Source organism: Zootermopsis nevadensis, unplaced genomic scaffold (assembly GCF_977971745.1).
Source record: "Zootermopsis nevadensis isolate Lab colony 2312 unplaced genomic scaffold, Znev_1.0 Znev_ptg000023l, whole genome shotgun sequence".
In the NCBI taxonomy this organism is placed as follows: Eukaryota; Metazoa; Arthropoda; class Insecta; order Blattodea; family Termopsidae; genus Zootermopsis; species Zootermopsis nevadensis.
Window position 1 is genome coordinate 6,666,643 of NW_028259155.1, and position 25,446 is coordinate 6,692,088.

Genomic DNA, 25,446 nt, shown 5'->3' on the forward strand with positions numbered 1-25,446 from the left:
AGCTCGCCACTGAGCTATTATCCGCATTGAAAATATCCTTATTAATTATATGTTGTAGCAGTGTGCATTCTTCTGCCTGGCAGTCAGTTTATTGGTTGGCAAAATTTCTTCATTTCTCCAGGGGATTCTGAGCTGCGAGTGTTGTGTTGTTGTCAGTTGTGACTTGGCTTTTTATTGTCGCGTAAGGAAAAGTGAATTTGCGATTCGATCATTTGTCGCTGTTCGGTGAAGCGTTGGGTTTTAATTTTATGCATATTTAGAATAAATTAAAGTTTCTGCTGCTTTCGATCCCGGGTAAGTGTTTGCTTTGAACTGAACTGATGTGAAGATGTGTACAGGGAAGTGAGCTGAGTTTTACCAAACAAAATTTTTGGTAACTTACGGGGAAACACAATTATTACAACATTGATCAGAATAAACGTTCAAGTTAAAAAGGCGAATAATTTCGTTCGCTAGGTGCAGTCATTTATTTGTGGCTAATTTAATTGAAAAATTAAGTACAGTCGAAAGCTTCTGGGATTGAGGTTATGGAAATGTATTTACTTTTGTGTATAATGCTCAATATATTGATTGACCTTCAGGTATTCATCATTTTTTTATTATAAATTTAGTTAGGTATTTATGAGAATGTATTTGACTTGGATTTATAATATTGTGACGTGTTGCCTTGAGAGCAGCATAACAATGTCATAAACAGTTTAGTTGTCTGTTTATTGACATTGTCGCGTCTGGCATTGTTGTAATCGTATGTATTATCCAAACAGGATGAAAATGTTTGATATTTCAAATACTCGATCCAATTTTCTTCAATCTTTCTTGCGTAGTTTTGTCAGAATAAATTAAAATAAAGTTTATACAAGATGACGACCACAGCCGGTTTTGGGCATCTTGAACACTGGGATTATGGGTTCGCATCCAACTCGCGTTTTTCAATCCTGTCTCGTGCAAGTGGACATCTTCCCCTTGTCAAAGGAGTCCTGCCGAGTGGCTTCAAGGATTCGCACTTGCTTCTGAATTTGAATACGTCAGAAGACGCTCATCGGAAAAACTGGATAAGAGGAAATTCAATGAAAGATGGTAAAAGCATTTTCAGCTTTCTGTAACCTTTGTAAGTAGCGCAGACGCTGTAGAATTTCGAAGCACGGCTCACCTTTGGCGTGAAGACGTTGAGAAAGAGACAGTCGTCCTTTCCCGACAGTAATGTCGTCAAGTCGCTCCTCTGAGTGCACGTGCACCCTTCCGAAGTCGCATCACGAGTTCCTGACCATGGTTCCGGCGCTTGAGGGGCCGTCAGCGAGCAAATTTCGAATTAAAACTGAATAGAAATTATTTGCCATCACAGACTTTGCTTCGAGTGGCAGAGCAACGGAGCAGAACTGCCAGCGAATGCGTCGTTAAATTTCTCAAGCTGTTGGACATTTCGTCATTACCAGGAATGGTTAATCAGCATGGAATTTAGTGACGTGTTTGCGTATGTGAATAATTGTGGCTGGTAAACAATTTCAAGTTGTTAGACTCGAAATAGAAAATTTTTACGCATAAGAAAAGCTCCTGCAAAATTCGCGTTTATGCTTCTAACGTGCATCGGGAATTAAATAATCTCATTCCTACAATCTATTTGATGTAATTCCGAGATCGGTTGTCCTGATTGAAGTTTTTCGTGGTTTTATTTCTTTCTTTCAGGCACATTCTGTGATAGTACCGGAAACTAGGCCGTAGTCCTTTCCTTCAACGTATTTTACAATTTATTATTCATTACTCGTCCCTTCATTCGACGTAATGCACTTTAGATTACAAATATCGTCGTTAAACAGGCCGTAAATACAACATTCGAAGTTAAAGACCGTAATTTCATGATGATCTGCTGGAGTTTTTGTACCGTAGAGGCTGAAGATACGACTTTTAAGATTACGGCGTGTGTATTCGTCTTTTACAGTTCATGCGACACCTTTTTCCCAATTAATAACCTCGTTCGAATTCATGCAATGGCCCTTAAAAGGGTATCAGAAATAATTGCGTACTTTCGCTTAATAAAAGTCTGTTTTTGAATTATATCCTGCTTGAAGTAAATCGCCCGTGGACATCTGAACCCCTACAAATGGATTCCAAATCCTCGCACTCTTTGTGCAAGAGACATTGGATTCAATTTACGTAATTTACCGCTGGTACATTTCCCGTTTTGATCGGCTTTAACAAATTTATTGAAAGTTTTGTAAAAATTAAGACGTCGATATATATCATTCAATTTGTCTCTCACGCAATGTTAGTTACTTTATGTACGATGTGACATTTTAGGTTCTAAGGTTTTTTCGTAATTTTGGCGACACTTTTCCTCTGGACACGGCGATATATTGCGAATGATTTATGTACTTTTCACAAAATACAGACCGCAATGTAGAACTCGCGTTGTTACTTATCATCTTCTCGTTACCTTGAACTTGAGGTCGCCGACAGGAAGTTTGGCCTACGGAATTCCAAGAAACGCCACGCACTTTTTCTAGTTTCGGATAAATGCTAAAAGATTTCCCTTCAGCAAACCTCGTTGCACTCTAAGTATTGGTTTTCTTGAGGTCTGCTCCTCCGACGCGAGGCTGCTACACATGCAGAGCATCTCCAGTGCCAACGCGGAGATCCGATGGCCCGCCGTGTCTCCACGTCTGTGCGCTGGACTCCAGAGATCCAGATCCATTTCAAGTTACTGCATTATTTATCAAAAGCATAAAAAGTTACACTGGTTGCAATTATTCAGTTTAATTTAAAAACTTTGGAAAACTTTCTTGTGCATATACAAGGTGATTCAAAAGGTTAAGGCCAAACTGAAGGAGCGTATACAGGGACGCAGAGAGAACAACTTTCGAATAGGAATCCATGTCCTCCGAAGTTATCCTCAGTCAGTCAATTCCATGAAGGTATGGACGTCTGATAACATACCGCTGAAATAATCTTAATTTGCTATTGTCCTACTAGCTTAATTTTGAATCACCCTGTATATTAAAAGTTTGCGAGTCTTGAGGAAATGTCGGTGAATCAAATAGGAACGTAACAAGTCAGAACGAAATTACATGTTCAGTTGTTGGGTTTTAAAAGCAAGAGCGATATAAGTCTCAATTGTGACATGGATTACAACTAGAAAGGGATACAAATTATAATTTCCATCTCAGTCTCCTTGAAAAGAGAGCTCTGCCAACTTCAGAGGCGATTACACTTCCATTTTCAACGCCAGAACTGCTAAACATGCGGCCCCCGGAAACATTTTCCCTGGCAAAGGGCAATTGAAAAATTATTTATAAAACACGGCGTTATTTTTAAATAAGCGAAAATGAAATTGCAATTCATTCTTATGCCCCTTCTCATTATTTTTAAATTTATTTCCTTCTGATAGAAATCACATTTGATATTAATTATTAACTTCATACATTTATGATTGAATGTAACCAAATTATAAGACAGAGTGATTCTCTTTTTCTTTAAGTACCAACAATGTGTAAATATGGACCGACAATGGTCAGTCTTTACGTGAACACCTGCGTGCGTAACAATGCAAGAAAAAGCATTGGAATTTCTAACCCACGAATGCAACAATCTTGCCTGAGCATGCCGTAAGGCTCTTTTCTCGTTTCTTATACATGCAGTATAATAGCCTTGAATGAACCTTATTGCACTCCACTCTTTTACCGAAGAAACTAATTGTTGCGTCATCTGTTTACTCGGCATTGTTGTGTTTCATTATCGCTTCAACAATCCGTTTTCGTTATTGTGGAAAGAGCTGAGCTGTGAATCACTTGTAGAAGAAGTGCGTCGTAGAATAAATAATTTTGTGCTGTTAAAAACGTTTTAGAATATAAAAAGTACTTGTCTTATATAAGAATTATTAAGAATTCTGTGATACTGCCCTCGTACCCGTTTTATATTTGATTAAATGCATCTTTGCCAGTGGACATCGAGGTCTCGTACAATTGAACAAAGTTTGAGGTAAGGGATTCCTATTTATTATTATTGTTCATCAACTTTAAAGTTTTCATCTGCATTTGTGAACTCGTGTAAGAGAATTAGGCTTGTCTTCTTTTTAACATAATTTCAAGTAACATTAGATTGACTTCTGTTTGTTCACGACATCATTGATAGTAAAAGAATATTCCAGTAGGCAATTAACATTTTACAATTTTAAAAAATAAAACGTGTTTCGTAGCCCAGAATCATAATAAAAATTTATGGATGCTAAGAAGTGGGGTTTATATTCTGAAGAATAATTCTAACACTTTTCATCTCTTGATACATCGACATTGTTAAAGCGATTTTTGGAACTGTGAAGAATTTTTATTTCGGTTTCACAAGCCTAATTATGGACGATCATCCCTGCAACAACAGATTAAATCCGGGGGATGCTTACTGTCATTGAGTGCAAAGTGTTTGTGGGTGAAAAACGTGGTCTTTCACTTTGAGGGAGGAACACAGACTGAGGGTCTCTGAGAACAGAGTGTTGAGGAAGATGTTTGGACCCAAAACGGAAGTGAGAGAGATAAGAGAGGAAACTGCATGTCGAGCTCCACGGTCTGTGCTCCTCACCTGATTTTGTTATGGCTAGGAGGGCAGGGGAGGGGTGTTTACAAGGCCTGAAGGGAGGAGACCTCTGGCGTAGGTGGGAGGTTAACCTTAAGATGGACCTTAGGGAGATGTTACTCGTTGAAGGGAACTGGATGCAACTGGCTCAGGATAGACCCCGGTGGCGGGCTTTTGTGAACACGGTGATGAACCTTCTGGTTCAGTAAAGGAAGTGGGCTATTTTTTTACAAGACGTATACCAATCGACTCTTCATAGAATATCACGCACTTTGCAGTTGCACTTTGAGTAGCGTGATCTAGGCCTGATCTACGCATGCGGTAGAACAAATTAGAGTTTTGTGGCTGATCCCAAATGTAATACTCGCCTTCATTTGATAAATTTAAATTACATTTTGTGCTTGTAGTGTATATAAATGTGTAACTTAGGCAGCAAAGTCCTTAAGGACTCTTAGTTATACAGAGGGAGAAGAACTCAAAATATTAATGCTTTTGAAAAAGCGTAGCCTTCATTTTCCCAATTTTATTTATTAACTGTCTGGTCCTGCATCAAAAGTCACGCAATTTCTATGGCATATTTTTTTCGTGATTTTTTAAAATCGGTTCACGAGAGTAGAAGCATCTAAGACCTTATAGATTACTTTGATATTTTATACGTAATGTCTACATATAGGATTTGAGACTTTCGCGGCGGCTACAATCAATAAAAATTTCTCGGACAATCATCCGCGTTAGCTGGTTACTGTATTAAACCGACGTTTCGGGAACAAACTCTGTCCCCATCTTCAGGGTTCACTAGCTAACGCGGTTGTATGAACGAGAAGTTGTTATTGAAAGTCTACGTAGTTTACATATAAGAATATTTAACTTTTTGTGAGTAATGACAAACACGCGGCATGGCTTAATATTGCCTATATCAGTCACATCTTCAGGGCGATTAAGCCAAGAAGAGTGAGATTGGCGGGGCATGTGGAATGCATGGATGGGGCGACAGGTGTGCACCGGGTATTTTTGGAGAGCCTGCGGAGAAGAGGCTGCTGGGGAGACCTAGACGTAGATGGGAGAAATGTCAGGCGGGATCTATGGGAGATAGGAGTTGAAGGAGACTGGTTTTTGTTCGCCCAGGGCAGGGTCTGGTGAATGGCATTGGTTAGTTCGGTGTAGATAATTAGTTAGTTATAAGTCACATTTACAGCTTTGTAATTTTGTGTTGGATCTCAACAGGCATTTCTGTAACAAAGTCGAGCTGAAGAATCTAACAGTAGCCTAGGTAATCAAATGTCTCGCCTTTTATGAAACATGAATTTTCGTGTCCTTCTTCATACTACACAGATTCTAAGCCACATCCACAAGTCACACCTTTATTCTCCACCTCTCTAAGATTCATTTTAATATTATCCCAGCAGCTCAGGGGACTTTCAAGTGTGAGATTTGAGGTTCATATTCATCTCCATGTTGATGGAGGCAGTATGACCTCTGAAACGTTGGGAAACATCGACCAGACTTCACAGCGCAACAAACCAGAAGACAGAAATTTTCGATTCTCAAGTGACCTTTTCATTTCAGGTCTTCCGATTAAAGAGCTGCATTTCTTGTCTCTGCCATGTGTTCTACATGCCCCGTCCATCTCATCACCCTTGATCTGACAGCCTACAATTTATTAATTAGTGAAGAGATCTATAAAGGTCCATATTTCGTAAAAATTCACCATTCCCTTGTCAGTAACTCTCTCGCAGGACCAGATATTCTTCTCAATACCGTGTTCTATCTCAGTCACTCTCAGTTTTACACACGCGTCAGTATGAAGAAAAACCTGTAACAGCGATGGACTGTTTTTCAGATGATGGAGTCAAACCAAAGTTGCGGCTCTTCTCAAGATGGCGCCAGGTGCATGTTTACCGACACATCGGTCCCTGTAAATGAGCTGAGAGACAAGAACCTCTTGTGTGACGCGGTGTTGAGGTTGGAGGATGACGGCGTCTTTCGTGTCCACAGAGTGATTCTATCGATGTGCAGCGCATATTTCTGGTTTGTTTATTTACTGACGTAGTTGATTAACATGTGAAATAAAGACATTATAGAACTCAATTCGTGTGTGAAATGTTATATCCAATTGTTGCAGTAAACACCTCTGAAACGTCCGATAATTTCTATGGGACAACACGACGCAACATTCCAGAAGTCGTACGTGGTTTTTGTACTAATTTTTAAGTGCGGTTGTACCAATGTGACAGTCAATCGATCTGGAGGGAGAATTAGAATCAATCCATTTCCGAAACGTCTTGGTTTTAGTGCATAAAGACGACCGACAAAATCCAGAAGCAATTTGGTAATGCACCTTTGTCACGAAATTGTCCGGAACATTGAAGCTGCTGTGTGTTTCTCTCTCTGAAATGAAATAAACTGTAACAAATAACTTCGCCAGAAATGTTTAATTGTTAGGAGAGAATTTGTGCATACGTCAATTTGCTTTTGTTTAAATAAAGTTGCGGTGCGTTCTTGAAATGAGAATTGAATTGTAACCGCGAACCATTGCTTCTGTTTTCCAACTGAAGTTTTTCATGTTACAAACTGTGGCCCTCTTTCAGTTTTCCGACAATCAAATATTTCTGTTTGTCTTGCAATGCGAAGCCCTTAATTTGTAATAGGAAATTGTTTGCTGGTTGGCGATCACATTTTAAAGGCCGCGTAGAAAATCGGCTTTTCATTTAAGTTGTTTGTTGTCGGGAAAATGTTTTAAAATTTCTTTACTAGTTGTTATAACCTCAGATATCTATTGGAGGATTTGAGGGTATGTAAGAAACGAGGTGACCATTCTATTGTACAAATGTTCGCAGTTGCTATCCGATTTGTAAGTTATATTCCGGTAAACCCCTCGCAGTTAATCTGGTCACATTAGTACACATTCTGGGAATTTTTGATGTAATCAGATAACAAAAATTCGTCCACCACATTGACAAATGGGTACTTTTATTTCGCTATGTGAGTCATAAAAACTGAAAGTTTATGCGCATGACTTGTAATTCTCTGCTCGCCGTTTCTCAAAATCGACGACTGCTTCGTGACGTTTCAGGAACCTCTTCACGACAACTGAGGAGACTGATTTTTTACTGCCCGGAGTCAGCTCAGACATAATGATCCAGATACTGGATTATGTTTATTTTCGCGAGCTGTACATCCGCTCCGACAACGTGCGTCAGCTGCTAGTGACGGCTGAATACTTGTGTATACCAGGCGTTATTGAACCCTGCTGCGACTTCCTCAAGGACGAGATGGACGCCGACAACTGTATCGGCATCACGCGTGTCGCAAGGTAATTGATGTTCATTTGTCATTTGCTGTGACGCCAGCCTTCGCCCCTGGAGCGAATCAGCTTTATTCAACAGAGCAGCCGAGTGCCGGGTCAGAGATTAAAGCCTCTGACTGAGGACCGGGCAAATTAGAAAGAGTTGTAGATCAGGGCTGTTGGCGGGTTATTATTAACGTGCCTGTATTTAAAATATTCTGATATATCTGCTTAAGTTTTGAGCGACATTATGGCCAGCAGATGACTAATTTCACCATGTAGAATTTTAATCACGACCTATTGCATGATCATAATTAAGTCTGTCTTCCTTTCGAATTCCCTTTCTTCCTTGTTTCTCTGCGGCATTCCTTGCTACTTACGTAATCCTCCCAAAGTCAACAATCAGACCCACATTTTTCTGCATACTGCAAAACCTCTGTAAATCGAGCCTCGATTATCCGATTCCCGCATTAAGCGAACGAATTTTAACGAGATAGATTGAGATCGGCTTCCATCGACGAGAGTGTTTGAAGCGATGTCCACGCGGTACAGATCGTTGTTCTAACCTCACACCCATATTTTACTGAGTATTATGAACACTTCAAGACATTTAGAGAATTGGTTATTATCGATCAAAAACAGCAAAACCTCTGGTGCCCGTAGAAGCTGAACCCCTACTCCTTCTTGTTCAGGACAATATTGCTAGCAAATCAATTGCATCGGCAGAATCACACCACAACTTCCACTTCATGCGATGGACAGAGTGACTGATAAATACACTATTTTAATACAGGGACTCCCTCGAACAGCCCCCAACGAGTGACTTTTGCCGTCTGCTTGTGCGCGCGAAACGCCCGCATCACCCGCCGCCGAGGGAAATCTGTAATTATTTGTTCACATGCATGACCACATTCCCCTTTTCCTTGGTCATCCGGCTTATCCGACCCGTGTGTCCCCCATATAGATCGGTTAAAGGAGGTTTCACTGGCTTAACACACGCAGTTACAACAATGTCGTATCGCCAAGGTTAATGCCAGAATTCAAAATTCTACAATTCTTATCTCACTGCCTTCTTCACTTGCGTACGCCATGCCCTTGTTTCAACCTGTAATTTTATCACGAGGACGAGCGGGCATTGCCTGGGAACCTTCAGAGCAGACATCTTTCTAGTTTGCCCCGGTTAAATGGAGCGTATCTCATCGTCGTTTCTCCACGTGTCTGCTCTCAGTCTCGCTCATTCCGGCTTCAAAGGGCGAAAAACTGTGGTGTGCAAATGTTGGAGAAACCAGTTCATGCTGCAGTGTTTCAATGTGTCAGAGTTCGAAGGAGATCGATTCTTACCCTCGCTGTCGCAGGTTACAATTCTGCGCCGACCTCGAGACTCACGCTCGTCGCTTCGTTCTGCGCCAATTCGTGGAGGCGTCTCAGGAGAGCGACGAAGTGATAGAACTGCCTGTAGAGGAGCTGCAAACGATAATCGAGTCCGAGGAACTGGACGAGGAAGGCCAGAAAGTTTTGTGGGAGCGCATTCTCCGGTGGATCTACCACGACCCGGACAAGAGGAAAGGTTACATCGCAGGCCTTTTGAAGGGCGTCAGACTACAACTACTTGACACAAACGTTTTCAAGGAGACGGTCAGTATGCCCCTGAAATCGTGAATGTTTATGGGAAATGAAGCCCGCGTTTTCAATTTCATATTCACACGTGCTCTTAACTAATTAATGCAATTCGTGAGCCTTTCTCTTCGTCACGTGTAAGCCCGTCTGTCTGTCCGCAGTTCCAGCTCGATAACGTCTAAACGGATGTTTATTAAATTTGATACTGAAGAGCTTTAACATAATCTGTTGCCATATTCAAATTCTGGTTAAAATCTTACATTAACAACGTGAAAATTACACAATGATTTGGATGCCTTATTCCGCGCAAAATTTGCTGCATAAGAAATCCACAGATTGCCTTAGTTTCCATGGTTACAATAACCACCTGTGGAATGTCGCTGGTAACACGCTCGTATATGTGAGCATGTGCAACACAAATATTCGATTCGTCCTTTTATGCAGAAATGTGTTTGGGGTTTAATAATCGTCCTTTATTCATCGTCTTTAAGTTTGTCAGTCCGTCTGTGCTACAATCTTTTATTACAGTCTCAGTGTTTATTAAGATCCCTTACGTGTTTTACTTCAACTACAGCATTCCACCGTCAACTACATTGAAACGTCCACTGTCCTTGAATAGGAAAATCCTCCAACAGATAAATCATGTCTTCTGGCGCTGCGATCTGCTTAACCAGGGATCATACTGCCTTAAGAAGCGTTTCTTAGCTGCTATAATAATTTCACGCATCTCCGACGATATATATAGCCAACTTCAGCGTCATAAGAATCAGCTGATTGACCACATAGGGAATACCGATATTCGAAAATTGCGGCAAGAAAGCTACGTTCTACACCCAAGTGTAAATTACCGAGGGGCTTATTATCCTTTTATATAGCATAGTCTATTTCGGTGAGTTCTCAACGAAATTATGTGTGGATATCTTGTCCATTCTGCTATGACTGATGCCATTTCTTCCTAAAGTTTATAAGGTCCACATTGAACTGTTCAACAGGTACCAAACCTCCCTAACGTGAAGGAAAACGAGGCGTACAGACCCGGGATCTTCAAGACGATCGCGTTTCAGTATGACTCAGAAATGATGACGAAGAAAGACAGGAAATTCGTGACACGAAGAATTGTCCGCCCGCTAATCCCACAGGACATCCTGTTTGCTATTGGTGGGTATCACGAAGGAAGGCCGTCAGATGTGATCGAAGCGTACGACGCACGAGCAGACCGGTGGAGTGTGGTGAGTTGCACGCATTTCTACTATTACCGTGCCTTGTTAAATGACGCCTCCGACAAAAGCTAGATTTCCTCCTTTTTGCTTATTTTTACGAAGTAATTGTTTATTTAAACTTAATCACAAGGACCTCTTAGCCTCTTTATTTCGTTTACGCTAATTTCCATTGCACTGAACCCTTTTATAAAAGGAGCTCCAAAGACATGAATTAAAAAGAATAAATAAATTAATTACATAAATGCTGAGTCTCACGTAAAATGTAAGTTCTAATGGGAATCGACGAAGGATGTGAAGTTTTCCTTAAATACCGTTTACAATAAGCGTCCTACTTCAACTGTCATGGCGAACTTTCTGCTGATTTTAGACATCGTTGATCGTCTTTGGATCTCAACGTAATAAATGAAGCACTGATCAGTGTCTGTGTTTGCCATCTGCGTGGTAACGCCTCGTGAATTAGAAGGCTTTGATTTGGGGTGGGGGACGTACTGCCTCCATCTCTGCGTCGATAAAACCCAAAACACCAACATCTGTCGTTACCATTGTAGGAATCTGAAATGTCAGCTGTTGATCAGAAATTAATTCTACATTTGTCTGTCGTACTAGACGAAAGCACTGGTAATGTTTTAGCTTCTTTTCGGGTCTTCCTGTATCCTCCGTCTCTCGTAATTCCTCCATTGCTCCAAGTTCGTTTCTCACTGTCTTTGTAGAGTGCGGTGGACCTGGCCACCCTCCACGGTGTAGCAATTTCGGTCCACTGTTGGGGGTTGAACCTCTCCTCCGGTGGTTGGTCGCTTGGACTCTAATGTAAGGACTTCACTTCAGTAGACTGAATGACCCAAAGAAACATAAAGCCATAACTTGTCGTTCCTGCAGGTGGAGGGTGTCGACTCGATCGCTCCGCGAGTCTTCCATGGCACGGCAGTAGTCGGTTTCGACATTTACGTCATCGGTGGTGTTGGCGACTTCTATGAAGTTTTAAGCTCATGCCGCTGCTTGAACGCAGTTACGAAGACATGGCGCGAGGTGGCGCCTATGAATGCCCGAAGGTAAGATGCAGATCGGTAACTGAGGAAGTCCTTGGAGCAGAGTCCTTCTTCAAAAACTTATAGTCATTCTGTTAGTCAAGATATAAATTTGGGCAGGAGATGTAAAATTGTACCACTCACATACAGGAGTCTCGTGCAAAGTGTGAATAGGTAGGAGGACTTTTGCGACAATTTTGGTTCTAAGAATGCGATTTGCTTGTTAATTCATTTGAATTATGATCTAACAATGACGAGCGAACAATTGCGTTCTTCGAGAGGAAATGCATCTCCATCAGCAATAAATGAGCTTGGCAGAGTGTGTTCTTTTTCGTTTCAGGCGAAGTTTAATGGTGGCAGTTCTGCGAGGTGCAGTGTACGCCATGGGCGGTTTCGATGGTCATCTGTGTGACAGAACGGCCGAAAGATACGACTGCAAGACAAACAAGTGGTCGTGGATCGCTTCCATGAACACAGGGCGATCCAGTGCAGGTGCGGCTGTGCTGAATGGTACGTAAATCCTGTTAAAGAGTAGTGTATGAGTTAGTGCAGAAGGCGAAGCGTCTGTCCGCGTGTGACAACGCAAGAACGGTTGAAGGAATCGCGGGATTTGAGGTTCTCACGGCGGGGAGTACGAAGATGGCTGTCGTTTGGTTTCTGCCGACGTTTCAGACGAACATTATGCCTTAATCATCCAGACATTCCTCTTTGCATTTGATCTGATTTTCCCTCACTCCATTGTCCCTCATTCTTTTAATATCTCTTCTTTTATCCGTGCTATTTACTACGTTATTTCACACACTGCAACAGCTTGAAGTCTCTGAGCGCGTGATGGTGTCTTGTGCTCTTGTAAGCTGTTCCTGTGCGTCGTCTTCTGCCTTTGTAGTGCACACTAGAGGTGAATGCAAACAACCATCAAACTATCAAACTGGCTCTCATATAATACAGATGTAATATGTTTTTGAGACAGTTAATTATCTCGTGTTAAGAGCACATTATATTATAAATATAAAGCACCGCTTGTTAGCTCGTACCGTACATCTGTGGCACCAAATTTAATAAAATTCGATTCACAGAAGATGTAACTTACTATCGTTTCCATTCTGTATTAATTAAGCAATTTTTAGGTGTTTATATTAAATTTTTGTCAGTTAGAATCTTTTCCTTTCACACGCTCTTTTTCTGAATTCAAAACGAAGAAACAGTTGAACAGAGACAGCGGTGTCTGTGTAGTTTCTGTGACACGAAGGGGGACATTAAATACAATATTATTGGTAGATTTACACATTTAAGTATGGATTGTCCTATGCTTGTGCTCTGCAAGGACCAGTTTAATGTCTCGGCCTGGAACAAATATGTGTACAGTTCATGTGATATAACTAATTTGTTTTTACAGACAAAATATACGTCGCTGGTGGATTAAATAGTGTGAATTATCTAAACTCGGTGGAAGGTTACGACCCCGACACCGACCAGTGGACGTTCGCTGCACCAATGCTTTCTCAACGCGCCGCTTTCTCTTGCGTCGAGTTCCACGGCTGTCTGTACGCCCTAGGTGAGAACTCTGGACCTTCTGAGTGATGTTGCACTATCCTTCTTACAGAAATTGCTATTGTGAAATGTTTTCCTGGTTTTCGTTATGTGACTGAGATTTTATGAACAGCATTTTTCTCCTTTCATTAGAGAGTTAGTTTGTCAGTAATTTTAACCCCGATTCATGATTTCGATTACATTCTCCAAAAAGAACACTTAACTAACTAACTAACTAACTTACAACGCATAATCTATTGTGGTATCTCAAGTAACGTATGCCCCATTTGTCACACAGTCCCTGTTTTAAAGTTAAATATTTTGTTGTTGAAGCAATGAAATTTCAGTTTGCCATGCTGTTATCCACCAAAAAGCCGATGGCTTAAAGCAGTCCCTTCGCAATCTTTGTTTCTCGTCACTTCTTTGTGTAACGCCGTTTTGAACAGTGCATCTTGTGTCTATTCTTGGACGTTATTTTTGCACGCAGTTTAATGAAGCAGAAAACAGATGTCAGACGCAAATTCCTGAGGTTTCAAGTACGAAAATAATATTGTAGCTACTTCATGCTTAACTTCGTTCCTGGTACTAATATTAATATTTCACGAGGGAATTAATTTTCTTCGTTTTATTTCATTCATTCGTTCCGTTTACGGAATTACAAATTTTAAGAGCGTAAAATCCGTTGGGTAAGACGCGCGGAGTGTGAAGCATTGAAGTTACGATTAATACAAACATCTAGAAAGTTATAATTGGTGATGTTGATGGTAAGATAGCACTGGTGATACATAGTCTTAAGAGGAAGGATAATATTAAAATGTTTTTAAGGATCTAGAGTGTGTTGGAATTGTTCAACTACCGACTTTAATGAATAAGGTAATAAATCGTGACCAGGTGACAGAGTAATAAATATCAAGAAGGACCCAGCTGAATGGGGTTAGAATAAGTTTCGTTTGGAAGCTTTTATATATGCTGTGACCAATTACGAATGTGTGTTTGTGCAGGAGGAAACAACAGGGCATCATTCAAGCTCGGTACCGAAAGGTATGACCCCGCAGAAGACGCGTGGACCGAGATCCCTTACATGACCGTCAATTCAAATTACTTAATCGCAGAAGTCATCGACGACATGATGTTGCTCATCGGTGGACGTTGCAAGGGAGAAACCAACTTCAGTGCCAAATGTTACAATGACAACGAAAATCAATGGTTTGTTTCTTTTTTTGATTGTTCGTAGAAACTCACCGACGTTTCAGAGGTTCTTACTGATTACTCAGCGCCTTGAATACAACGCGCAAAAAATGGCTGAGAGTGAAAGCAGGGAGGGCGATGTTGCGGTCAAGTTGAATCGTTAAAGCAGAGGGCGAATGACTAAGTAATGCCGATCAGACGTAAGCTGTAACTGCGTTAATAAGAAGCTCTTACAGTAAGTTTCTTTAATCAGTGTTAATCTCTTGGGCAGGAAGATTCTGGCCTTCAGCACATCAGCATTGCCATAATCATCGGCTTTCATCAAAGAGTTAGGCCAGTTTTAGGTTTAACGTCGCCTATCCATCACATGTTCCCATTTTTGATTGAAGTTTATTTAGAAATGGCGTGTTTGACCAAGCTCACTCCTGCCATCCGTTGACGGAGTGAGTAAGCAGCTCCAAAAACACCCCAGAAAACAGCTTTCCTCATACTCGACTGTTCACGAGCCAGAAATCAAACAGAAATTAATTTGATTTTGTTTTTTGTTTTTCTGTTTTATGTCTAGCGAAAACTCTCCAGAACTATTTTTTGTGGGACAAAATTGTTTCTGAAAATATATTGCTAAAAGAGGGAAATATTGTCATATGCGCATGTCTCAAACAATAAACGCTTATCTGTCCAAAGAAAGTGTCTGATTAAATTTATTATTCTGACCGAAGTTAATGGCTTAATGAAGTTTACCAAACGTCGCTAGCCAGAACACAAGTCATTTGACAGCTTTTTAAAATAGCCATAACCTCTCCCTCCACTATGAAGTAATAAAATGTAATACGTTATAATAACACGTTGGCCGTGGTTCTATGTGAATGATTGAAAGAAAGATCACGTGGGAATGTTCTGAAATATGGTTTGGCAATCGTGCATTGAATTCCGATTGGGGGAATTTTTGTTAAGGTTGTCTGGAAACAAATTATAAGCAACGACATTTCGGTGGAAGTCTGTGCCCTTAGCTTCAAGCAGTTTACCCAAAGACAGAGCCAACCCATCAGACATGGATATTTTTAGGTCAACACATTTTACGACTATAATTCTTTTATACTTACTCTACACCGAAATCTCTGATAGTTTAGAACCCCAAGGTGTATATAATTTTAACAAAATGGATTATTTCTTTACATAAATGCACTTACATTAAAATTACATTTCTTTTATAATTATTCTACATCGAAATGTCTGATATTTTAGAACCCGAAAAGAAAAAGTATATATTATTAAGAAAATGGTTAATTTCTATGCATAAATGCACTGACATTCAAATTACATTTCAATTAAATTTATATTAAATAAATTATTCATGGTAGAAGACGCATTCCTTCGTGAGCTACATCATCTCACGTAGAGCTACAAATTTTCTGTAACTGTGTCTGTAAAATATGACACAAATTGTGTTGAGTGTAGATAATACTGATGGATGATGAACGAGGGTTTGTTTTCACTTTTAATATTTCAAATTGCAGGTACTTGGCGGCAGGAATGAATGTTCATAGAATCGAGTTTTCGACTTGTGTCATCAAGAACCTACCGAATTCAAGCGATTACGCCTACAAACAAAGAGAAAAATTAATTAAGGAGATACGTGAAAAAATGTTGGAATGGGAGAGTAAGTAACCTTCCACACACACTGATCCTTGAACTGTTATATCTACGGTTTCAATCCTAGTAGCTTGGCCGGTGCAGTTTCTGATACTACATTTCCTATTCTGGTGAGCGGAAAGGGTAAAAGGTTTTCTCAGGATACCTTGTTAGTCGGTGGGCAAGGATCTCCGACTCTCAGGGAATCTACGGGGAGGCCTTAATTGGAGCTGATAATTATTGTAACAAATACATTTTCTAAATTTTATTTATTTAAATTTTACAATTATGTTCACTATACGTTTGGCATTTCGTTTTGTAAGAAACTCTATTGGCGACTTTAAGAAATTTTGAATGAATTGTGACGTTCGTTATAGCGAATGTTCGTAAACCGAGAGTTGCCTGTATTTTGCAGTTGATTACATCCATGACGAACACATTAATTTTAAATAAGTACCTTACGAAAATAATGTAGAAATCTGGGAATTGCAAAAATAAAAAATAAAAAAGAGAAATATTGTTTGCAGCAAAGAAGGAGAAATTATTTCTCCTCGTTATTATCTGCACAAGAAGTCTTATTGAAATTAATTATTTTACAGACGTTTAATTTTATCTAAAATATTACCATCCATCAACACACAGCAGTTTCTCTTTGCGTCTTGTATTAAATAAATCCACTTGTGCCGACATGTTTCGAGTTACGACATCGTCTTCATGTTACTAGGGGAAGGTTAAATATTCTTGTTTCATGAACATCGTTTACAAAAACGTCATTATGAAGGCAACAGACTCAGAATTTTGTATTGATTTCTGACCTACGTGTGATACTTAAAAAAATTGCAAATTATATTTGACTAGGTTGCCCCAGTATAACGGGTAATTGTGCTATGTCCCTGAGGAAGTACCAACCTTTTCAAATGATGTGCTTTCAGTTAACAGATGTATTTACAGTGGCGGCCCGCCCATAAGAGCTGAATCTCTTTGATTTTATTATAATAAAATCAAAGTAACAGGTATTGTTTTGCTACAAGCTCGCTTGTGCGTTGACAATGAAAGAAGTTATTTCGAACATTAAGATGCTTAAGTACGTACGTTTTATTGAGTATGAACGTTAAACATGAATGTAACACCATTTCTATATAACAAAGTATTTTCTTCAATAAAAATAATTTAATCATTCGGCGCGTGTCTCTGAGTTTCCTTAAATTCCATTCATCACAGCACGTAGCAGTTGGGATTTTGGCCAATACATGCTATCACATAGCGTCCAAATTGGAATTCATCTTACATTTCCAGTCTTATAATAAATTGTAAACGCATCACAGATATAAATAAATGTATCTACAGATGCCCGTACGATATGTGACCATGTGTTTACTATTTGTATCAACTTCAAGTTACTATGAATCGTGTTCTACAAGGGATTATGGCTCAACAATTTTGGTTGCTTTCCACACTCGCCCACGAAATGCGTATAATAATGAATATGGATTCTTCTTAAATGGACTACACACATTTCCATTCTCTTAAATAAATAAATATTATCAATCAAGGCAGGTCACGTATTCAGCCAGTTTGTACGTTAGACATTGCCCTACTCCGAAAAAATTACAACCCTCTCAACAAATTTTCGATTCATACAAACCTGGATTTAATTCAAAACACCAGATATAACTGAATTCAATATTTTGATATATATATATATATATATATATATATATATACCCCCTTGTCCATTGTATCGAAAAAATGTTTGTGATGGTGTGAGAATCGATTTTTTGCGTGAAAGTCAGCCACTATACCGCGTGATGATCAGGATTCCAGAAGCAAGGAACACAGCCGGTTTGATAACATCACAATACTCTGAGTAGTCGAACTGTGTTAGAGAAACACACGCAAGCTCTGGGTCTGTGTTGGGGGGGTGGGGAGATTGAAATGCAATGAAATAAAAATTTACCGCAAAATTCTCTTCGCTTTTTCATCTATCTCAGAGGGCTTTAGGATTATCTCTGTTACCATATCCCACCTGGTGCCGAGGTTAGGAATGAGTAGAAGCCATACCGTCTCTTCTCACAAGCTCCTACATGGCGTTTAGTTGGGACAGCTTTTCTTTTTGACGTAAATACGTCTATATTTTCGGGTCAGTGTCATTCGGCAAAAAGTGAAACGAAAAAGTGTAACTACATTGTTATGTTACCTTGGAAACGTCATCTGTTTATCAACAAATAAACAACAATGGTTACCTACATAATTACCTTACCTTACATTACCTTACATTACCTCGGCGGTGCCCGAATTTATAACTTGTGTTGGGCAAGGCCGTGGTCTAGGCAACACGGAGTTTTCCTCCGTGGCATCCCAACAATTACTCCATTCACACACAGAAGAAGGCAATGGCAAACCACTTCTGGATCATCTGCCAAGAACGTATATGAACAGGTCCCAGTCCGAGAAAATGATGGAAGGATCCTGTTCATATGGACCTGTCGTCAGACAGGACAATAAATAAATAATAAGATGAGGTGGTCTAGCGGTTAGAACGCTGGCCTTGTAATCCTGGGGTCTCGGGTTCGATTCCCGGCGGTGCCCGAATTTATAACTTGTGTTGGGCAAGGCCGTGGTCTAGGAAACACGGAGTTTTCCTCCGTGGCATCCCAACAATTACTCCATTCACACACAGAAGAAGGCAATGGCAAACCACTTCTGGATCATCTGCCAAGAACGTATATGAACAGGACCCAGTCCGAGAAAAGGATGGAAGGATCCTGTTCATATGGACCTGTCGTCAGACAGAACACTAAACAATAACATTACCTTACCTTACATCACATTACATTTCATTACATTATATTAAAATACATTACTTTACATTACATTCGTCTACCACAAACCCATCTTAAGCGTAACTAATTCAAGTTAAATAAGCAATGTCTTAATCAAACTTTACTCAATTGTAAAGCAGGTATGAAGTATTTACGTCAAATTATCCGGAACCATGGTTCCACTGACAACTTCTTACTTTACCACATTCGACACAGAGTATGAGCAGATAATTTACCGCCCATTTTGACAAAGTTCTTGCCACTCTCTCACAGCTCAAAATAGGCCCACGGTTGCTAAGTGGTTAGCACTTCGTAGTCGGAAAGTCCCGGGTTCAAATCTCGGCAATGAAGTCGGATATTCTGACAGGATTCCAAGTTTTGAGCCAGGCAGACACTATTAGTTTCCGCGGTGTCAAGGATTAGCATGTCCTCAGAATTATTGCGCCATGCAGTGTGATGGAACTTTACTGATAATTCAGGAGCGCACACCCTGATGAATGAGGCAGCAGTTACTTCTTAAACGTCGGCAAGCGTCCAAAATACCACACCGCGCAAAAACCCAGTAGCCTTACATTCTGTTGAAATATGTTCGATTTAATACTAAAATCATCATTTCTCTCGTAGTCTAATGCCTTCTGTGCAACATAATTAATGAAACTCTTTATATGTTCAAGTAAGTGAACCAAAGTTTACTCTTATAGATTCTTAACATCTAAATGCAATTATTTTTAATTTTCAAACGAAATTTTTAAGTTGTATTTATTAATTACATTATGTAATCTATAAATTACCACTCTGATGTTTGTCTTCTGAACAGATGCATAAAATACAGTCATCATCGAACAAAGGGACATTTGAAATCTGAAAGTTTGTGACGATGGTGCGATTTTAAAATAAAAACGTTTTCTGGATCTTAACAGTTTTGTTGATATCACAATACATCATTTTAAATATATCAACGCTGAATGAACTCTGTTGTTGGCATAAAGTCCACAAATAACTATGACTTACGAGGTGCGATCGGAAAGTTTCTAGACTGCGCCTATAAAAACCCGTACACTTATCTCAGGTATTAAATGCATCCATCACCCTCGAAGTAGTTCCCCTGGGAGTGAACACAACGATCCCAGCGCCGCTGCCAAGCCTGGAAGCATCCCTGGAAATCTTTCTTTGTCAGCCTGTCAAGCACCATCTGCGATTCTGCCTGAATCTCTTCTATCGTCTCAAATCTCCTTCCCTTTAGCTGAATTTTCATCTTTGGGAAGAGGAAGAAGTCACACGGAGCTAAATCCGGCGAATAAGGAGAGTGCGGGATGACGGCCATGGTGTTTGAGGCCAAAAACTGCCGAACTTTGAGGGCGGTGTGCGCTGGCGCGTTGTCATGATGCAGCAGCCAGTTGTGGTTGCGCCACTTTGCCGGCCGCTTCCGTCTCACATCTTCACGCAACCGCCTCAGGACCCCACAGTAAAATTCAGCATTGACCGTCTGACCTGCAGGAAGAAACTCCCTATGGACGATCCCCTCCTGGTCGAAAAAACAGATCAGCATTGACTTCACATTGCTCTTGACCTGTCTTGCCTTCTTCGGTTGTGGTGACGATGGGCTCTTCCATTGTGAAGATTGCTGCTTCGTTTCCGGATCGTACCCGTAAACCCAGTTTTCATCACCTGTGATAACCTTAGAAAGGAAGTTGGGGTCGGTTCTTGCAAGATCTTTGAGCTCCTGACAAGCGAGAAGTCGATTCTGCTTCTGGTCCTCAGACAGGATGCGTCGCATGTGGAGTTCTTCCTTTAGAATCAGCTGACAGGTCCCATAGCCTATCCCAACAATGTCGCACAAGTCGCTGATGGTACGACGTCGATTTTCGTAACATTTTCTGGCGTTGTGCTCGAAGATGGTCGTCCAGAACGCTCGTCATCATCGACAGAGGTTCGGCCATTTTTAAAACGTGAGTGCCACACAAAAGTTTATGCACGACCCATTGCGGACTCCCCAAATGCTTGCTTTAGCATTTCATAGGTTTCCGTAGCCGTTTTGGCGAGTCTTTGGCAAAATTTGATGGACACGCCATTCCGAAATCGCAGGAGGGTCGGTGTAATGCACTACCAAAACGCCCGTAACTAAGAAAGAAATGCTAATTCGATGATGCCGGCTGGCACACTGATTCACTATGAATGTAGGCCGCACCCCCTAGCGGCAGAAGCTCGTACTACATCCGGTTCGCCCGCTATTGACACAGTCTTGAAACTTTCCGATCGTACCTCGTACGTCTATACGGAAGGGTCATTCGGCAAAAAAGGGGAACGAAAAAGTGGAACGAAAAAGGGGAACGAAAAAGGGAAACGAAAAAGTGTAATCTGGTTACCTAGGAAACGTCGTGTTTACTCGGCATTGTTGTTACCAAGGAAACGTCATCTGTTTACTCAGCATTGTTGTTACCTATAAAACATTTCATTACATTACCTTACCTTATATTATTCTTCTTCTTCTTCTTCTTCTTCTTCTTCTTATAGCGTTATAACCCTGTGTGGGTCTTAGCTTGTTCGATGATTTTTTTCCATTCTGTCCTATCATTCACAATTCTTCTCCATCCCCTTACTCCCATCGTCCTCACATCCTCCACCACGTCGTCTATCCATCGTTTCCGTGGCCTCCCTCTCATCCTTCTTCCATTCCATCACTCTTCTAGTTACCCTGTTTCCCTCCATTTTTGCACCATGGCCAACCTAACCTAACCTTTTGCTTTTGATCAGCCTCACAATACCTGCTCCCTGTATGATACAATCTAGTTCATGATTCATCCTAATTCTCCAGGACCATAGATTTTCCGTAATATTTTGCGTTCAAATATTCCAAGTTGTTGCTCATCAAAGCTAGATAATGTCCAGGCTTCACATCCATATGTGACTACTGGTCTTATCAGAACTTTATAGATTCTCAGTTTAAGTTCCCTCCCCAGTATTTTAGACTTCATTAAATTCTGATAGGCATAATAACACCTATTACCATTCACAATACGTGCTTTAATTTCATTAGTTACTGAATTTATAGTATTAATCTGTGAACCCAGGTAATTAAAATTCTGCACATGTTCAAAATTATAATGTCCTATTCTCAATTTATTTGTGACATTTCTTGCTGCTCTTGTAACTTTCATATATTTTGTTTTCGATTCATTTATTTTTAGCCCCCTTAATTCTGTTTCTTCTATCAATTTTAATACTGTTTCTTCCAGTGCAGCTTTATTCCTGCTAATAATAGCTATATCATCTGCATACGCACTCACGTGTATTGATTTTATGCCTATATATCCTGAGATCTCAAGTTTCCGAATAGATGCTTCCAGCGTCAGGTTAAAGAGCATTGTTGAGAGAGCATCTCCTTGTCTAACTCGCATATTGACATTAAATGGTTTAGTTAGCTCACCATCTACTCTTACTACAGCCTTGGAGTCTTTCAACGTCGCTCTGATGAGCCTTACGTATTTAGATGGTATCCCTAATAGGAGAATATCATTTAACATTTGGTCCCTATTGAGACTATCAAATGCTTGTCTGAAGTCCACATATAAATGATTTAAGTCAATGTTATATTCATAGGCTTTCTCTTGAATCTGTCTCAATACAAATATCTGGTCTATCGTTGATCTATCTGCTCTAAAGCCACACTGATACTCTCCTAACATCTCTTCTACATATACAACCAATCTATTATATAGAGTACTTGACAAGATTTTATATATTACATTCAGAAGTGTAATTCCTCTATAATTGGTACACTCCATTTTATCTCCTTTTTTATGTATAGGTTGTATTACTCCTAGGGTCCATTCCTCTGGAATCTTTTCTTCTTTCCAGATCAACAATATCAGATAATGTATTCTCTCCCATAACTTGACTCCCCCTTTTTTTAGTAGTTCAGCAGTAATCCCATCACTTCCGGGTGCTTTACCATTTTTCAGACATTTGATTACTTTTTGTACTTCTTTGAACGTAGGATCTTCAATGTAATTATCCACAGTATAATATGTCGGCTGCTCTGACTCAATTACATTTCCGGTCAGGATACAACTAAAATACTCTTTCCATCTATTAACAATATCACGGTTCTCTGTCAATAAATTTCCTTGACTATCTTTACATGCTACAGCTTTAGGTCTGTATTCTTGTGTTACTTCTTTAAGCTCCTTATGCAATTTTCTACTTTCATTTCTACGATGGTGTTTTATCATACTGTCGATCTTTCTTCCTAACGCTTCTCTTTTCTTCTTTCTACATAGTCTGGTGGCCAATATCAGTTCTTCATTATAAAGATTTCTATTAGCTCTCGTATTTCGTTGAAAACATTTCATTCTAGCTTGCTTCTTCTGTTCCACGACCGATCTACATTTCTTGATCTTCTTGTCTCTCCAACAGTTATATGTGCTGTATTTAAAATGGCATTCTTTATGCAGTTCCATTCATCTTCAATATTAGGCCCTTTTTCTATCTTTTGTAATTCTAAGTTCATGATACTCCTGTACTGTGCCACTATCTTCTAATTTCTCTACATTCCATCTTTTAATTCTTTCCATTTTCCCTTTCATAACCATAGATATTTTTTGCTTCAAAAAAACCAACTAAATAATGGTCGGAATCAGAATTTGCCCCTCGGAATGTGCGCACATTTTCCACATCTGTCACCCATCTTCTAGATACCATTATATGATCTATTTGATTAAAATTATTTGTTGCAGGTATTTTCCAAGTACCCTTATGAATATCTTTCCTTGGGAAGTACGTGCTCATGACCCTTAAATTATTTGCAGCTGTAAATTGTGCTACCAGTAGGCCATTATTATTGGTTTCTTCATGTAGACTATTCCTTCCAAATAGTTTGACATAGACATCTTCTTTCCCAAGCTTTGAATTATAATCACCAAGTACTATTATCATGTCATGTTTCGAAATTTTATCACATACAGACTGCAATTCATCATAGAAACCATCTACTGCCACCTCTTCTGTACCCTCGATTGGTGCACAGACATTAACAAGGGTTTTATTATGGAATTTCCCTTTTACTCTAAGTGTATATATTCTTTCACTTACTGGCATAAAGGCCAGCACAGCCTTACGCATTTGTCTGGTAACAATAAATCCTACTCCACATTCTCCTTGCCTATCGTCTTTCCCAGAATAATATATGGAGAAGTTTGCCTTATTTATTACTCCCTTATTTTTCCATCTAATTTCTTGTATAGCGACAATTTCCATTCTATATTTTATAATTTCATCAGCTATACCATTCATCGCTCCTACTTGTAGCAGAGTGCTCACATTCCATGTTCCAATATGTAGTACCAAATTTTTATCCTTGTTCCTAGCTAATGTTCGTCTTCGTGAGGACAGTCCGGCTTCATTCATCAAATTATTCTCAACTTTGTTCTTTTTTACGATGCAAGGTTGTTAGCCTTGCGACCAACCCCCAACCTGGAGGACCAGGGTACCTGTCTTAGTCTGACCTCTCCCCCTCGACCAATCTGGCTACGGAGGCCCTACCAGTAGCAATGCTACCGCCAGCATAGATCTTGGGGTCACTGAGGTACTCAAGCCCCACCACCACGACAAGGTGCAGGTACCATTAAGTGGGGACGTTACCTTACATTACATTCAGCTACAACAGACCCATCTTAAGCGTAACTAATTCAAGTTAAATAAGCAATGTCTTAATCAAACTTTTCTCAATTGTAAAGCATGTATAAAGGAAATATTTAGAATAAAGCCAATATATAAACTTCCTTTCCGTATAGACGTATTTACGTCTAATTCTCCGGAACCGTGGTTCCACTATCACTTTTTCTATGCCCAGTACCATCTCAGTGAATCACACGCTGTGTACATGGCCATCACAGCACAAGATAGGAACGAGTACTGAAAGGGACCGATAGATGGCTCTCCTGTCAGGCAGAAATGTTTGGAAACGTAACGGTAATAACAGATTGAAACTAGATGAGGGTGTCGAAGGAAACAAAAAACGAATACAACTGAAATCTGGAAATAATTGTTTTGGAAGTAAATTCTTTTCTTTGATACCCATTCTTGGAAAACCAATTATATTTTGTCAGTTCTGAGATTAGATCCCTCGTTTCCAAGTTGTTGCCCGGTTGTTATATTTCCCTCAAGCAACACAAACTGGTACTCTGGTTTCCCTTCGATACGCTTAAATCTTTCGCCTTTTACTAAAGATTTCCGTGGAGGGGAACATTTGATGAGTCTTTAACCAATTTTTTGTTGTGCCTGGCGTAAGCTGGGCCAGTAATCATTATCATGTTTTCGTAACAATAATTACGCATTTCTTTGCTGCTCTGTTCTTGAGTGTGTCTTGAAGTGCTGTAACAAGATACGGCGTCTGTTTTGTGCCGGTATTGTTTGCTATAGAAAATGTATGAAAGTCTATGTAACGAGGTTACGATCCGAGATCCACAAGCATTTGTATTCCAATAATATAGCCGTGTTAAAATACATGAGAGATTCTTCTGATAAGATTAAACTACTGATAACACATTCTGCATTTCTCATACTAT

The 25,446-nt window shown here is 39.9% G+C and overlaps 1 protein-coding gene and 1 non-coding gene across 3 annotated transcripts; both read left to right on the forward strand.

The window, feature by feature from the left end:
• The first annotated feature begins 22 nt into the window (after positions 1-22).
• On the forward strand, positions 23-17,424 carry LOC110840890 (kelch-like protein 10). 2 transcript variants are annotated; one of them, XM_087354337.1, is made up of 10 exons: positions 23-294; positions 6,401-6,588; positions 7,634-7,873; positions 9,202-9,481; positions 10,456-10,692; positions 11,560-11,732; positions 12,049-12,218; positions 13,105-13,263; positions 14,240-14,444; positions 15,944-17,424. In XM_087354337.1, exons 2-10 carry the CDS (start codon positions 6,401-6,403, stop codon positions 16,092-16,094), a joined length of 1,803 nt encoding a protein of 600 aa, XP_087210463.1. In that variant the 5' UTR covers positions 23-294; the 3' UTR covers positions 16,095-17,424. The 2 variants fall into 2 exon arrangements, with proteins under 2 accessions (XP_087210463.1, XP_087210462.1); XM_087354336.1 differs by lacking the exon at positions 23-294 and adding an exon at positions 3,770-3,972.
• Positions 17,425-25,057: 7,633 nt separating this feature from the next.
• On the forward strand, positions 25,058-25,176 carry LOC147872875 (U5 spliceosomal RNA). The gene has a single exon (XR_015536754.1). It is a non-coding gene; the product is annotated as a U5 spliceosomal RNA (small nuclear RNA).
• Positions 25,177-25,446: the final 270 nt, after the last annotated feature.

Excerpts from the sequence above, each read along its gene's own strand:
- LOC110840890 (XM_087354337.1), top strand. The coding sequence starts at position 6,401 with ATGATGGAGTCAAACCAAAGTTGCGGCTCTTCTCAAGATGGCGCCAGG. Across the intron at positions 11,733-12,048 it reads GCGCCTATGAATGCCCGAAG|GCGAAGTTTAATGGTGGCAG; the intron begins GTAAGATGCAGA and ends TTTTCGTTTCAG. Across the intron at positions 14,445-15,943 it reads AATGACAACGAAAATCAATG|GTACTTGGCGGCAGGAATGA; the intron begins GTTTGTTTCTTT and ends TTCAAATTGCAG.